Raw genomic sequence first — 14,666 nt, 5'->3', positions numbered from 1 at the left:
CGCCCACCATATCTGGCACTAGACCAACCATGGGCTTCTTTCCTTTCCTGTCCTCCTTGTCTTCAGAATCAGCTGGCCTTTTCTTTGTAGGACAATTGTAAGCAATGTAGCCAGGCTGCTCACAGATGAAGCATTTGTTCTCTTACCTCAGGACCTTCTTTTGCTCTTCCGATTTTCGAGGAAAACGTCTTTTTCATTTCTTTGTTGGTCCCTTTTCTGATTCAGCCGTAGCTTCGCCTTTCCCTGCATTAGCTGGCTCCTGAGTCCTTTTAAGAACCTCATTGGGAACGTGCTTCTTCGCTGAATTTTTCTTGGCTGATCCTTCCTTGACGCCAGTATTGAATTCACAATCTTCTCCCTTGAGCAAACCATTGCCAGTGTTTGCTACCTCGATGAGCTGCGTCAAAGTAGTGACTTTGGTCTTCGTGCAGTACTTTCTCAATTCTTTGGGTAGGCCACAACAGTATTTTTCAATCTGTTCTGTCAATGGCACAAACCTATAGGAAGTTATTGGAAGTAGAGCTTTCCAAAACTTCCGATTGTAGTCATCGAGATTCTTGCAAGTGGCAACATTAAGCTGGTGCCATTCTGTCATGACATCTGCTTCAAAGTCATCAGATAACCATGCTGCTGCAAAAATCTGCTTGAAGTAAATCCATGTGGACAAAGCTTGCCCTTGCAGCAATAAAGTTGCCCACTATTGTCCCGCATTCCCTATCAAGAAAGTGACTGCCTTGCGGACCTTTGAAGCCTCTGTAAAGTTTCCCCCGGCATAGGCCTTGTCAAACTGCAAGAGGAATGAGAGAGCCTTCTTCCTGTCATCAAACCCTGTAAAGGTCGTGAATGTCACACCTTTGCCACCTTCTTTGTACGGAGTTGGCCTCTCCAGCGACGTTAAGTTGTCATATGGAAGTGACTGAAACATGGGAACACTGCTAGGGTTCATTTGTGTTCCCTGACCGCAATTAAGTTGACGTGGAAATGCCATATTTGGCTGCTGATTTGTAATTCCAGCCATACCAAAATTTGCCGATGACATCCCAAATTGGCAAATATCTTGTCTATGTTCCACTTTCAGATTGTGCATGTGGAAGGCAAGAAGAACGTTGTGGCTGATGCCTTGTCAAGGAAGCCACAAAGGAAGCCACAAATTTCAGCTGTGCCAATTCCTTATCATCATGAACTTGATGATATGAGAGAACAGTATGCAAATGATGAAGATTTTGCAAGGGTCTTCGAGCAGCTAAGGGATGGACAACGTCATGAACACTATCTTCTCAAAGATGGGTTCATGATGATGCATGGCAGATTTTGTGTCACAAAGCCATTGCGACGCAAAGTTATGCAAGAGAGTCATGTCCCACTTTATGCACGGCATCGTGGTATCGATGCTACAGTTAAAGCGGTTGAAACATTCTTCTACTGGCCTACATTGAGAAGAGATGTGGATGCCTTTGTGCGAGAATGCCTAATATGCCAGAAGGTCAAGTTTGACAAGCAAAAGGCACCAGGGTTATTGCAACCACTACCTATTCCAAACAAACCATGGAAAAGTATTGCTATGGATTTTATCTTTGATATTCCGAGAACGCAGACAGAAAACGATGGTATTTGGACCATCATTTGCAGATTTAGCAAGCAGGCTCATTTTATTCCTGTCAGGAAGAAGATAAAGCCAAATCAGATGGCACGCTTGTTTATGAGCAATATTCAAGTATCATGGCATGCCACAGTCGATTGTTAGCGACCGTGATCCACGCATGACAAGTTTGTTCTGGAGAGGCTTGTTTGAAAATATGGGCACCACGCTCACATTCTCTTCGTCATTTCATCCTCAAACAGATGGGCAGTCAAAAGAGGCAAATTCTACTGTCCTAGATCTGCTAAAGTGCTACGTGTCAGAGCATAAAGAAAAGTGGGAGCAGTATTTGCCATTGGTGGAGTATGCATACAATAATACAGTGCATTCATCAACTGGCAAGGCACCTTTTGAGATAGTTGAAGGTTGCAAGAAAGTACCTCCCATATTGCATACAAAGGACAAGATATTTGAAGCAGATAAGTATGTTCAAGACATGGATGAAATGTACAAGAAGGTCAAAGTGGCCTTGGAAAAGACTCAGGCAAAGCAAAAGAAAGCAGTTGATCGTCACCATCGTGAAGTGGTATTTTCACTTGGAGATTGGGTGCTTCTACGCTTTGAAAAGGCAAGGTTAAAGAAGATGAAGGGCAAGGAAAGACTGTTTCCAAAGCTCAGCATGTGTTACTATGGGCCTTTTCAAGTATGCGACATAATCAGTGATGTTGCATATAGGCTGAAATTGCCTAACAATTGGAAGATTCACAATGCGTTTCAGGTGAGTCTTCTCAGACCCTATGTGGGTGATGTGCCAGAGGATATGCCAGTTGAAGATTAGCCGGAAGTCGAGGAACTTGACGAGATCTTGGTCCCGGAACAGATTTTGGTACATAAAGAAAGAAAAGTGAAAGGCAAGGTTGCTAGGCGTTACTTGGTAAAGTTCAGAAACTATCCACCAGTGGATGCTAAGTGGATGGAAGAAGGTGAACTTGCAAAGTCACCAACTGTGTGGCTAAACTGGTACAGCTTGAAAGACTGGCATCTCAGCCACCTGTGCTTGCACCTTAGGCACAGGTTGTGGAGACTGCATGTTCTCTGTCAAGTGTACAGGTGTTTCCATTGACTCTGCAGTATGAATCACCTGTGCTCGAGCCTTAACACGCTTTTGAATGTGATCCAGTGACCCAACTTGCGGAGACGGAAGAGAAGGTTGCAGAAAGGCTAAAAACCTTGGATTCTACATTACTTGTGTGAACATAGCCACAGCAGTAGCCAACTGGGTCCTGAATATATCATCATCCATCTGTGGTGGTCTTCAAGACTCACCCACTTTATGTGTCTGTTGACCCTGTGAAGAGGAAACCTCTTCAGTCACATCATTTGGTCTGTCAGCCATAATTGCAATTCTCTGTGTCTGGTCTATGATCCTCTGTGTCTTCAAGCCCAAACTGACCAAGGCTCATTTCTATGGGAAAAAGTGATTTAATCCCGGCGATGGAACCATGAAACCGGCCGGTACTTTCAAAAAGGGCGGTAGACCTTAGGCTTAAACCTTATTTGCTTTCACCCATTTAATTTGTCGCCCACTTTACTTGTACTTACAAGACACAACAAAGGGGAAAGGGATACAGGCTGCTAGAATGCACCTGTATGAGAAGACCGACACCAGATTGGCCCCTAATTTAGGCGCCCCTTTCGGTATTTCTTTATTGTTTAAAAGAGGGAATAAACGTTGTGGTTCCCTACAAGCTGCCCCGCACAAGCTTGGCTGAAATTCAACTGTTCCGGCCCGATTTCGGCACCATAACTGTATTAGGACCCTTCACAATCAGTATTCCCACGCATTGAATGACTTTCCCCACGCATACGGGCACTTTGCAAAACCTGGCGAGAATCTGCAGCACGCTGAATTCTCTGTTTTCAGCCCCAAAAATGCGCCAAATCACCTGTACAGCGGTCCCCTCGCGTCCCCGAACCTCTTGGGGGTACTAGGGTCCGTTTAGGGCCAAAACCCTAAACCTGCAAAAATACACAGCAGGCTGTAATTCACTGTTTCGGGCTCCGTTTCGCGTGCCGGTCACATTAGTAGCAAGTCCTCGAGCTCCCGCACCTGTAGGGCTACTTGCCCTTTGAATCGGATGAGATTTTTGGCGTGAAACCTCTCCGAATTCACCTATACTTGCGGGGGATTAGCCGCTAGCTAATCCAGTACTTGTGCAATCATGCATGAACCCACACAATACATTGGTCAATTGAAAAGCCCACTTGAGGGGCATAACATACTACCATAGGGGAGAGAGAGGGCATTGCGTAGCGTGCAGGGCATCACTCCTGGCACCGACTGTACATAAGAGGGAAAGGAAGCACTCCATAGCTCTTAACCTGTGACAGGAACTTGCAAAATGAGCCTCCCAGCTATAAATTCAGCGCCACTTCTTGTTGCATGAGGAAAGTGCACAGAAATGTGCCACTTGGCACATTTACAAGCTATTTCCCGTTTCGGGGTTGCCGCCTAAAAATCTCCCGACCGGTTGCCCGATTGACTTCACGACAGAGTAATAAAATGTTCCCCTTGTCATTCCGCAGGTAATGACGCAGACACATTTTCAGGTCCCAAAATAGCAGTTCCCTAAATTTTAGGAGATACTGCCATTGTATCTTTCTAGGTCATCTGACCCCCTTTGTACTCTGCAACCACACCCAGAATTGAAATGTAGCCTCTGTAGCAAAGGATTCCACTTTGGCTAGTCAATGACCCCACTTTGGCTAACCATAGTCCTTGTCCAACCTTAGTGCTCTCTTGCCCTCAGGCCTGGACTCCCTTTGGACAGTTCCACACTAGAAATGCAATGCAAGGCTGTTAGATTTTCCGAGGGGTGTTTCCAAAAAGTGAAAGTAAATAAATAATAAGAAAGAAATCAACAAAAAGGATAGATAGTAGTCACACGCTGGTGACATCTACTGTCTTGGATCTGTTGAGTACGCATACAACAATACGTTGCATTCGTCAACTGGCAGGCACTTTTGAGATTGATAAAGGCGGCAAGAAAGTTCCTCCTATTTTGCATATAAAGGACAAGATCTTTGAGGTGGATCGATATGTCGAGAACATGGATGAAATGTATAAGAAAATTGAAGTTGCCTTGGAGAAGACTCAGGCAAAACAGACAAGGGCTACTAATCGCCACCGTCGTGAGCTATTGTTTTCACCTGGTGATTGGGTACTTTTGCCATTTGAAAAGGCAAGGTTGAAGAAAATGAAGGGCAAGGAACGATTATTTCCGAAGCTTAGCCTGCATTACTATGGGCCTTTTCAAGTGCTTGATAAGATCAACAATGTTGCTTACAGGCTGAAATTGCATGACGCTTGGACGATTCATAATGTGTTTTATGTGAGTCTTCTAAGACCCTTCGTGGGTGATGTGCCAAAAGATATGCCAGAGGAGGTTGAGGAACTTCATGAAATTTTGGTTCCTGAGCAGATTTTTGCACATAAGGAAAGAAAAGTTAAGGACAAGTTGCAAGACGCTATTTGGTGAAGTTCAAGAATTATCCTCCTATGGATGCAAAGTGGATGGAAGAGCATGAACTGTCAGAGTCACCAAATGTATTGCAGCTTTACCTTGAGGCCTTTGGGTTACAGCCTACATTTGCCCCAACGTGTGCAAAGGAGGGGTAATAATAGAGCTAGCACATCAAACATACATATGGATTCAGTGTCATAAAAGTGTGCATCATTCTTTAAATGTTAAATGTCCAATGTTCACTTCTATCATAGATGGAAATGACAAAAGTATGAAGGTCTCATTAAGTCATTTGTATCTATGTCTTATCATCTTTCTTGCAAAATACATGCGATAATAAAAGAGTGCTAACAACACAAGATCATCAATGGCATGTATTTATGGTATGCAATCGAGGACGTTTGCGATTTCAAGAGGGGGATATGTCTGTTGGTTTCTTTTCAATGATTTTCGTTTAATTTTTTAGACCCTCTTTTTGAAGTTGCAAATGGCCGGACATTGTATGGCCACTGTGAAACAGTAGTTTCTCCCGCAGACGGGAAGTTGGTCGGCACTGGAATTAGAGTAGTGAAAGGGTGTCTAAGCTCGATTCAAAGTCATTTAGGTCCCCTCGTCACACTTAATAAGTTGATGGATCCTAGGAAACTAACTCAAAGGAGTCACAGTGCCAAGGTGAGGTCACAAAGAGAAAATCACCCAAGAACTGGGCTACATTGCATGTTTGGGCGTGGTCCCAGTGGAGAAAGATGGTCAGATGACCAATGAGAGTCCAATGGAAGAATCTCCTAAAATTTAGGAAATTGCTACTTTGGGCCATGAAATTTGTTCACGTCATTAGCTCCAGAATGACAAGAGGAATCTTTTATTACTCTACCGCTTAATCAAGTTTCAATTGAGCAATCGGTTGAGATATTTTTAGACCCCAAGGTACAAAACGGGAAAACCATGCATGAGTGCCACTTGGCACATTTTTGGGCATTTTCCACCTTGAGAGAGAGAGAAGCGTTGAAATAAGCGTGGGGGTCGCATTTTTCATCCGCATGGTGGATTGTTGCAGGTATCAAAGCTATTGTGTACAAGCTTTCCTTCTCATGTACAGTGTCGTGCAAGAAGTGATGTCCTACACACTCTACACTGCTCTCTCTCCCCCCTCTGTGCAGTTATTTGATGCCCCACAAGAGGGCTCTTCATTTGACCTATGTACAATTGTGTGGTCTTATGCTTCTGTGCCGAGGCAAGAGCCTCTTTGAGCAGGAACAGGAGTAGCTTACTACTCCAAAAGCAAGCACCGGTGAGGGTGATAACCTCACCTTACAGGTGCATTTTTAGTGTTGGTTATGCCCTGTTTATGGATTGTTTCGCAGCCGTATAGATGCCAAAAGCATTGGGAATAATGTCCCACTATTAGTGGACAGTTCTGGGATTGTTTAGGGCTGAAAACACGGTAAAAACTAGTAAATACAGTGAGCTGCAATTGCTGTTTTTGGGCCGAAAATAGAGGGTTTATGTCTTTGGAAGCGAGTTCCAACAAGGGGATTGTTCGTCGCGAGTTTTGAGGCCGTTATGTTGCCAAATTTTGCCAGAACAGGTGTGATCTAGTTGGATACAAGTGAAGATCCACAGGACTCTAGTTTTGTAATTTTACCCTCTAAAGGAATAAAGAAATACCGAAAGGGGCGCCAATTTTTGGGGTCTGCAAGTTGTCGGCATCTGCTCGGAGCATTCTAGATTTCGAGCCGTGTGTGCTTTGAAGTGTTAATTCCCGTTATAGGTTCCTTCTGCAAGGTTTCTCTGTGTGTTAAAGCTTAAGAGTAAAGTTTCGGGTGAAAGCCAAAGTCTACCGCCCTACGGGCCGGTTTCACTTGCTTTTCCTTCATCAGTTTGTAGTCGACCGCAGCATGGTCCATAAGCTCTTGCATGGTGGAGAGTTGCTTGGAGAGACAATATTCCCGCAATGGTGATGGTAGTCCAATGGTGTATCGCTCGCATTGGGCCTCCAAGGGAACGAACCTATAGAAGAATACCAGAAGGTATACGTCGAGAAACCTTTGGTTATAGTCGTCCATGGTCTCTGTGGCAAGCATTTTGAAATTGCCCATTCTGCCAAGATCCGGGCTTCAAACATAGAAGTTGTATAACTGCGTGCAAATACTATCTTGAAAGCTTGCCAGGTCCCTGGAGCATGCGGTTAAGTCGCGATGGAACTCCACCACTGCATAGCATTATCTTTAAGAAATCCTGATGCTCAAGAAATCTTGGATTCATTTCTATAGTTCCCCAAAGCATAGATGTCGTCGAATTGTTGTAGAGCTGCAACGCTTTCTTCCAATCTTTCACCACGGAAAAAGTGAAATTTAACTGTCGTGCCGCCATCCTTGAATTCTTTGGGTTGCTTAGGCGCGTATCCCTCGTACGGATAATAAGGTTATCCATATGGGCTCCAACCATTGTAGCCTGGTGGCGTTGGTGGTGGGGGTGGTGAGGCAACGGCGGTGGCAAAGGCGGTTGCATTGGATCAGGGTCAGATGGCTGCACCATATTCCTAAAGACTCCCCCGATCGGAACAGATGGCTGGGAAGGTTGCCGGTTGTTGGAAGCTCTCTTACTTTTCTGGTGTTGGAGGAGGATGAGGTACCACCTAGGGCAAAATTGTTCAAAACTTTTCAGCATCGGAAGATTTTGCTAAGGATGCCGCGAAAGGACGTCGCGAAGCTCGTCGAGAAAAAATTGCAAATATTCTGTTGAATCCATGAACGCCATGTCTTGGGTTCTTTATGGCTTATGCCTTGTAAGACAGAGCGGTGAAGACGAGAATGCACCCAGTGCGCGATGAAGTAAGGGTGGGAGTGCCTAATAAGTCCCGGGTCGGAGCACGAAGATTCTTCAAATAAAATTTCAGTAGCCTTTGGAAGCAATGGTTTGCTCTGTCTGCTCTTTTGTAGGACCACTATGCTTTCACAAAAGCACACGCCTGATGCTCTGATACCACTGTCACAAGACGAGTACCACGAGCCAACGGAAAAAAACAGATTGAACAGACTTTTAGCACTTCAATAACAACTGAACTGAAAAGAGAGAGAGAGCACACGCGACATAGAGTGGCGGAATTCCACCCCAAAGAGTATTGGCCCAAAACCTTGGCGCCCCTTTCGGAATTTCTTTATATTACTGGGACTTGGTACAATGCCGGTACTCGCGCTCTGCACCTTCTCACAAAAGTGTGCCAGAGAATGAGCCCTCTACACATACTTAAAGGTCCTTGGCCTCTGAAAAGCAGTTTACATAAGAAGCCTTCAAACTCAAAAGCAACGCGCTCAAAAGCAGCTGCCCAAAAGCTGAAAACCGTAGAACTCTGTCACGTCAGCAATAAACGTAAAACGGGAAAATCCGTACAACTTTGCCACGTCAACATGTCAGTGTAAAATCCGAAAATCCGTACAAGCTGTCAACGCGAATTCCGAGAATCCGTACAACTACCATGTCATCTTCTCTCTACGCGTGCGCGCGTGTGTTTGTGAGAGAGAGAGATTGTGATTGCTTTATTTTAATGCCTTTGTCACTTTGGCCCCATCAGACGGGGTCCCATAAGTTGGTCGAAACTTCTTTCGCTTCTCCTGCTACTGCTTCTGCTTCTTCTAGGGTTTAGGCCCCTCGGTCAGGATCTGCCAGTCTACTCCGTTCTTCAGTGGCTTGACATATCAATTTGTGACAAAATCTGTTTGTGCAGCCCAATCCATCCGATAAAACCCTCTCTATGCGAAATAGGTCACCACACCTCCCCTCAGATACATGTCTTCACGCCTCAAAGGTAGCTGGAGGTTAAAAGTGAAGAAGCCACCAGAGAAAACACACGCTACTGCGCAAGAAAGACACTAAAATAAAAGGGGGAAATGCTTGCAAAGCTGGAAGATAGCGAGGACGACATGCAGCATCTGAAGAGAGTGGCAGCGGCAGAAGAAGCAGTGGACAAGTAGGACAGAGCACCCAATGGCAACACAAATGCTGCACACGCATGGCTAATACACACACACTCTAGATGAATCCACGAAGAGCCCAAATTCACCTATGAAGGAAAGTGCAGCTATAGATTCGTGGTAGTCATCCATAAGGCAATCTAACCGTTAACTTCATCGTGCATAGTTAGGTTATCTTTTCCTCTTTCTGATTATGTGTACAACTTCTGCAAGGTTTGCACCTTGCTACTCTCTTTCTTCTGTTTTTTTCTGACTATGTGTACCACTTCTGGAAGGTTTGCAGCTTGGTACTCTCCCTCATCATCACAATTGGTGCGGGCTATAATGTAAAAGAAATCACAGATAAATCCTCCATGGGTGACAGCCAAGGGAAAGAAGTTTCCAGAATGCTGAGAGTTTACAGCAAAAACAGCCTGAACACATTGTTATCCTCCAAGGGTCCAGGAAAGTGTAAGCAATAACAACTTGAGGTAAATTGTACTTGTGACAAAAGAAGTTCACCTTGTTTCTGGAGCTATTTTCACTGCGCTCTTTAATCTCAAGCTTTAGATCACCAAAAAAGGTGTCCCTACACTTAGGAGCCATCCCAGATTCAGTTGGACAAAGGAGTGAAGTGCCAGAATCATTTGTTGTTCCCACCAGCTCAACCTGGAAATGTATTGAAAAAACTAGAATAAGTATAAAGGAGCTGATACATCTGCTCTGGCCATAATCACTATGACATTCTATTAAAACCTCATAATGTGAATTATGAGCCTTCAAATGCCAATAGCCCCACGGCCATATCTCCCACTCCACAGGGCCTTTCCATGGAGCAAACTCGTAAATTTTTCCTTCATAGTGAACAGCCACCTGACCACATAATGTAAAACTTAGGATCAAATGAGTATGGCATAGCAACAGAAACACAGAATAAAAAGTTCACTTAACATCAAAGACATATAGAAGAAAAGGAGCACAGACATATTAAAACAGAAGTAACAGCAAAAGTACAAGCAACTAGAAGAGTACAAAATGAAACTTACAACTAATACACAACTACATGCAAACCACATCAAGGCTAACAACCCTCTTTCCTATCCACCACCATGAAGAGCTTGAAAGTCTTAGTGAATATAAAATGCCTCGTTGATTTGTGACAATGATAAAAATAATAATCATGACAGATGTACACAAAAGTACAATTGCTTCAAATATAAAAAAATTGCTCTAACCCAACCATCAGAACGCCGACAGGTCTACAGTTCATTTGGATATAATGCTGAGCTCTATACTATTCGAGACTCGCCTAGAAGATAAGTAACTTTAGAGGGCTAATGGACATGTTCATGAGAAAATTGTCGAATCTTTATGTGCGATTTGAGCAAAGTTGTGCAAATGTAAAGAACAATCTTTCAAACACTTCAGACATCCTTTCTTCTAATCTAAAAATAAATATGTCTACTGGTTCTCCATTGTGTAATTTTACTTAGTGGAATTTCAAGTCCAAACCTACCAGAGCCACTTCTTCATATGATCGAGTAAGAGGAAGGTATCTTCGGCCCCCACCAACAGTCAATGATATGTCACCTGTAGCATCTCTGAAAGCATTGCATTGAGCCTGATTTAAACAGTTCAAAAGAACCAGGTTGTAATCAAAATCAGCAACAAGCATTAGCACGGCAGAATCCAGGTGAAGAAAATATACCCAAAACCACTTTGTTGGAAAGGTTCCCCCCCAATTCTTCTCTACATATGAAGGAACATCTTGAAATTCGAATTTCCTGTCACCCCATTCAATCCAGCCTACAAATGTAAACAGCTACATAATCACCATGTAGTTGTCCATTACCTTTCATCTACAGAGAGTAGAGCTTACAAGTCAAAAGAACTGATACAAAAAGCAATACCTGTTGACAAACCACTTGCCATACAAACTTGCCAATGGGGCTCAAAAACTGGAAGTGCAGCCAACCAGCCAGCAGTTGCCTTCTGTTTTGATATTGTGTCTCCCCAACCAAACACAGGCTTCGTGCTGTAAGCCCACTTTATCGGTTTCACTGCCTTTCCATTGTTTGACCTGCTAATAAGCAGGAATCACCATAGTCACACTTGAAATGCACGAAAGTGCTCTGAAGGCAGCGAAAGCATGGTGCCTTAACACAACAAGAATTTTATGTTGTTAACTGCTACAAACAGTTTGGCCAAATTTGGTCACAACACTGGTCCAATTAGTAGCTAGAACAATGCCAGAAGGTAAGTTTTAAACTAAACTCAGCAGCAAACATATCAGACTTTCAACCGAAACCAAGCAACTAAGTATCAACCTCGCAAATATCACTTTGCCTTGATCAAAAGAGACAATACGTTTCCCTTAATCAAGTTAGTACCTGCCATCATCACATAAGGACCCCTGATGCCAGACTGGAGTGACTTGATAGCCCTGCTCAACTCTTGCTAGAAAATCCTGCTCTTGAACACCCCATCACATTAACTCCGAAGCATGTTTGCCAATGCATCAGCTCTTCTTCCTATAGAGGCCCAAAACAGCAAAAACTTTACCTCATTAGAGGCTTCCCCCCTTGGAGGTGTTTGCCCCGGTCGAGCTACAAATGTGTTTCCCAAAGCCAATTCATGCCTACCTGCTCAATGGCTATGCTGTGTAAGTGGAGGATCAAACATATAACTATCAATCTTAAGGCTTACTCAAGGAACAGAGGAGAAAACTGCAGGTAAGAAGTTTCAAAATACTCTTTGCATGCTTTGAAACAAGACAGAGTATGACCAAATAATCTAGCTGACAGAGAGCAGCAAAAAAGGGCCAAACTGAGGTTTTTTATGTAATGATCTAAATACTTGAAGACTAAATAATTTAGCTAGCTAAGGATTCAGACGTACTATGGTAAGTGCTCTCCAAGTCCAAAAACACTTGTAAGGTCAAAAAGATCAGAACTTTCTAACTGTGAACATGAACAAGTCCTGAAACACTCCCAAGAGACCATAAATCTTCCAAAGAAATAGGTTCAATCTTGAATTCGGTATAGAAGTACTAAAAGTTTCTTTTTAAAAATCTTCTTACAAAAACACTTTAACAGAAGAGACAGGCAAGAATTGGACTCTTATGTATCATATTAGCCAAGGTTGAGACAAAAATCCCACCCAGTTTTGACATAAAACAGAAGTGCAATGTTCTAGTTCACGAGTCAGGTGTCGCAAGTCAATTACCATTCAACCACAAAATTGCCGCAACTACAAGAACATTGGCAACATATCCTTCATATAGAGGGTTGAAGTATTAAGTGTACCGTACAGGAGGCCTCTCATTGCCATAAACACAAACTCGACCTGATTAATGTCCATTGTCCAACATACTTCGGTTGCAACCAATGTCAACATGACTACTTGACTGAATCTCAAAAACAAAACCTTGACTAGCAGAATCAGGACTATTAAGAAGCAAGCAAGCACAAAATTCAGTGCATCCCTACGGCAGAAACAAGCAAGAAATCGGTCTCTGAGCTTAAACCAGACGTCTCTGAGATTAAATTAAAGTCACAAAATCAGCATCAACCTCAAATACCAGATGATTCAGCGTCAGAAATTTAAGATTAAAAGAACAACCTTCCAAATGTACACAGTCAAGCAGGAGAGAAGCTACTCACTTGCCCAGAATGAACTAGTGTCCTGAGAGTATTGGAAAAGAAAGCTATCTTTGCCTTCCATGACTTGTGCTCCTGCTCCTGGGAACCTTGGCCCATACTCCCGCCTGTCAGTTTCGCCGTAATTGCCACTGAATGCAGGGTCTTCGATTGTATAAATAAAAGCAAAGCTTGTCTTCTCTTCAGGAAGGGTCAATTTGAAATACCAGCCCTCAAAGAATCGTCGCTTGGATCCATCAAAGTGATATCTGCACATTCAGCATTTTCTGTATTTCAGACTCTACACAGAACAAATGTGCTTGTAGAGGGCTGCAAACGACCAATATCAAACATATAAAGCTGTGTCTGCAGAGAAAAGAAAACCCTACAAGTGACACATAAAACATAGCCAGCGAGCTCCTAGATGAATGTGTGTGTTGCACTCAAGGAGCAGGAAAGGTGCACGTACCCACTATGAGGAGTCCGCAGCTGCCGACTAGGAATGCTGGTAGGTGCTGGAGGAGGAGGCGACAAGACTGTTGCTGTTGATGTCGATGAAGATGCTCCTACAGGGTTGTGGTTCTGCAGGTGCAGGCTTGAGGCGAGCGAGGAGACATTACTACTTGGAAGAGAAGACGACATCATAGAACAGAAGAGCATTGTCAGTGCATATTTAGCAGCATCCAATAGACGTGAGAGGAAGGAAAGCCAGGTGACGGTCAAGGACGACAGAAGCAATGCATGTAATGTGCGTGCGCGCGAGAGTGTGTGTGTGTGTGTGTGTGTGTGTGTGAGAGAGAGAGAGAGAGAGAGCAAACTGAGCAATAGGCTGTGTGCGCGCGCGCCGCCGCAGAGAGAGAAAAGAGGGAGAGGGGCACGTAAGAACGGGGCTCAGAACTGGGGGGCCGGGGGCAGTAAATGAGTGGAGAAAAACTGAGAGGCGGCCACCAACCTCGACGAGCGATGCACCAGGTCTGGCACATGCAGACGATGATGATGAGGGCGGTCACCGAAAGATGACGCCGCTTTGAGCTGCAGCTCGCCTGAGGGGGGTGCTGCCTGCTGTTCTGACTCTCCGTCCTTAGCAGTTTCCATCAGATACCTACCAAATGCAGCCAATGCCCACATTTTGTAGCATCCTACGGTGTGGTTGCAAGGGCTTAAGAGCCGGGTCGCACCTGGGGGGAGTTGGGGAGGGATGGCATAAACACGTTAATAAATGAGACGAAAACATTGAATGAATACACGTAGCGTAGTTTATCGAACAACACGAACACGTGGAGGTGGCCATCATTGAATTGACCTTGTTGAGCCGATAAAGGCACTACGGAAGCGGTGGCTACCACGTCCACACTGCACAGAAGCCGCACCCGAGCAAGTGCAACGCAGCCACATAGAAAGTGAAGTTCGGGCCTATTGCAAGCTTTATGCAACTTTAATGGTTGGCACGGCTACGAAGGCAATTATGCCAAAATTGGCATAGTAACAAAGCGAGGTGCATTGTAGTACTAAGCATGTTCATTATTCAACGCATGACCACGAACGAGGCTTAGTTATTTGAAAAGTAATTGATAACTATGCCTCGTGTGACCATTGCCTTATACCCTAACTCTACCAAAAGAAGGTGAAAGTTCACTATAGCATGTGTAAAGCTATGGAGAGGAATTTAATAGTAAGAGGCTTCTTTGGAAGGGAGAAAATGAGAAAGTGACACTAGGATTTTAAGACATTTGTTATCTATACTAAGTATAATGACGGAAGGGATTCCAGCCCCTCCCTCGACCACGTGTCACCATGAACTTGATCCGACAGCTTCTAGGACAGTGTGCTCTGCGTGAGGTGCCACAATGCGCGCGCGCGAGAGAGAGAGAGAGAGAGAGAGAGAGAGAGAATGTCGAGGCCCGAGTCCAGAGCGAGGCTCCACCACTAGGCCTTGCAGGCCAATAGGCACCCATGCCTTAGCCGCTATAGT

At 44.2% G+C, this 14,666-nt stretch overlaps 1 protein-coding gene across 2 annotated transcripts in view; it reads right to left on the bottom strand.

Annotated features, from left to right (window-relative positions):
- The window catches only part of LOC147420583 (tocopherol cyclase, chloroplastic-like), a 36,103-nt gene extending 22,298 nt beyond the window's left edge, over positions 1 to 13,805 (bottom strand). The window contains exons 1-10 of one of the 2 annotated variants that reach the window (XM_086503996.1): positions 13,647 to 13,805; positions 13,164 to 13,313; positions 12,719 to 12,963; positions 11,619 to 11,698; positions 11,447 to 11,523; positions 10,967 to 11,139; positions 10,765 to 10,862; positions 10,573 to 10,677; positions 9,813 to 9,929; positions 9,579 to 9,725 (exon numbers count right to left, since the gene is read on the bottom strand). In XM_086503996.1, coding sequence (XP_086360122.1) covers positions 9,579 to 9,725; positions 9,813 to 9,929; positions 10,573 to 10,677; positions 10,765 to 10,862; positions 10,967 to 11,139; positions 11,447 to 11,523; positions 11,619 to 11,698; positions 12,719 to 12,963; positions 13,164 to 13,313; positions 13,647 to 13,789 — 1,335 coding nt within the window. In that variant the 5' untranslated portion in view covers positions 13,790 to 13,805. The remainder of the gene's footprint in view (positions 1 to 9,578; positions 9,726 to 9,812; positions 9,930 to 10,572; positions 10,678 to 10,764; positions 10,863 to 10,966; positions 11,140 to 11,446; positions 11,524 to 11,618; positions 11,699 to 12,718; positions 12,964 to 13,163; positions 13,314 to 13,646) is intronic. The other variant, XM_086503997.1, reaches the window with a different exon arrangement.
- Between the last annotated feature and the right edge of the window lie 861 nt (positions 13,806 to 14,666).

The sequence above is a fragment of the Adiantum capillus-veneris genome, chromosome 28 (genome assembly GCF_014529385.1).
Source record: "Adiantum capillus-veneris isolate H3 chromosome 28, ASM1452938v2, whole genome shotgun sequence".
NCBI classification, from domain to species: Eukaryota; Viridiplantae; Streptophyta; class Polypodiopsida; order Polypodiales; family Pteridaceae; genus Adiantum; species Adiantum capillus-veneris.
This window is presented reverse-complemented; position numbering and strand designations above follow the sequence as displayed.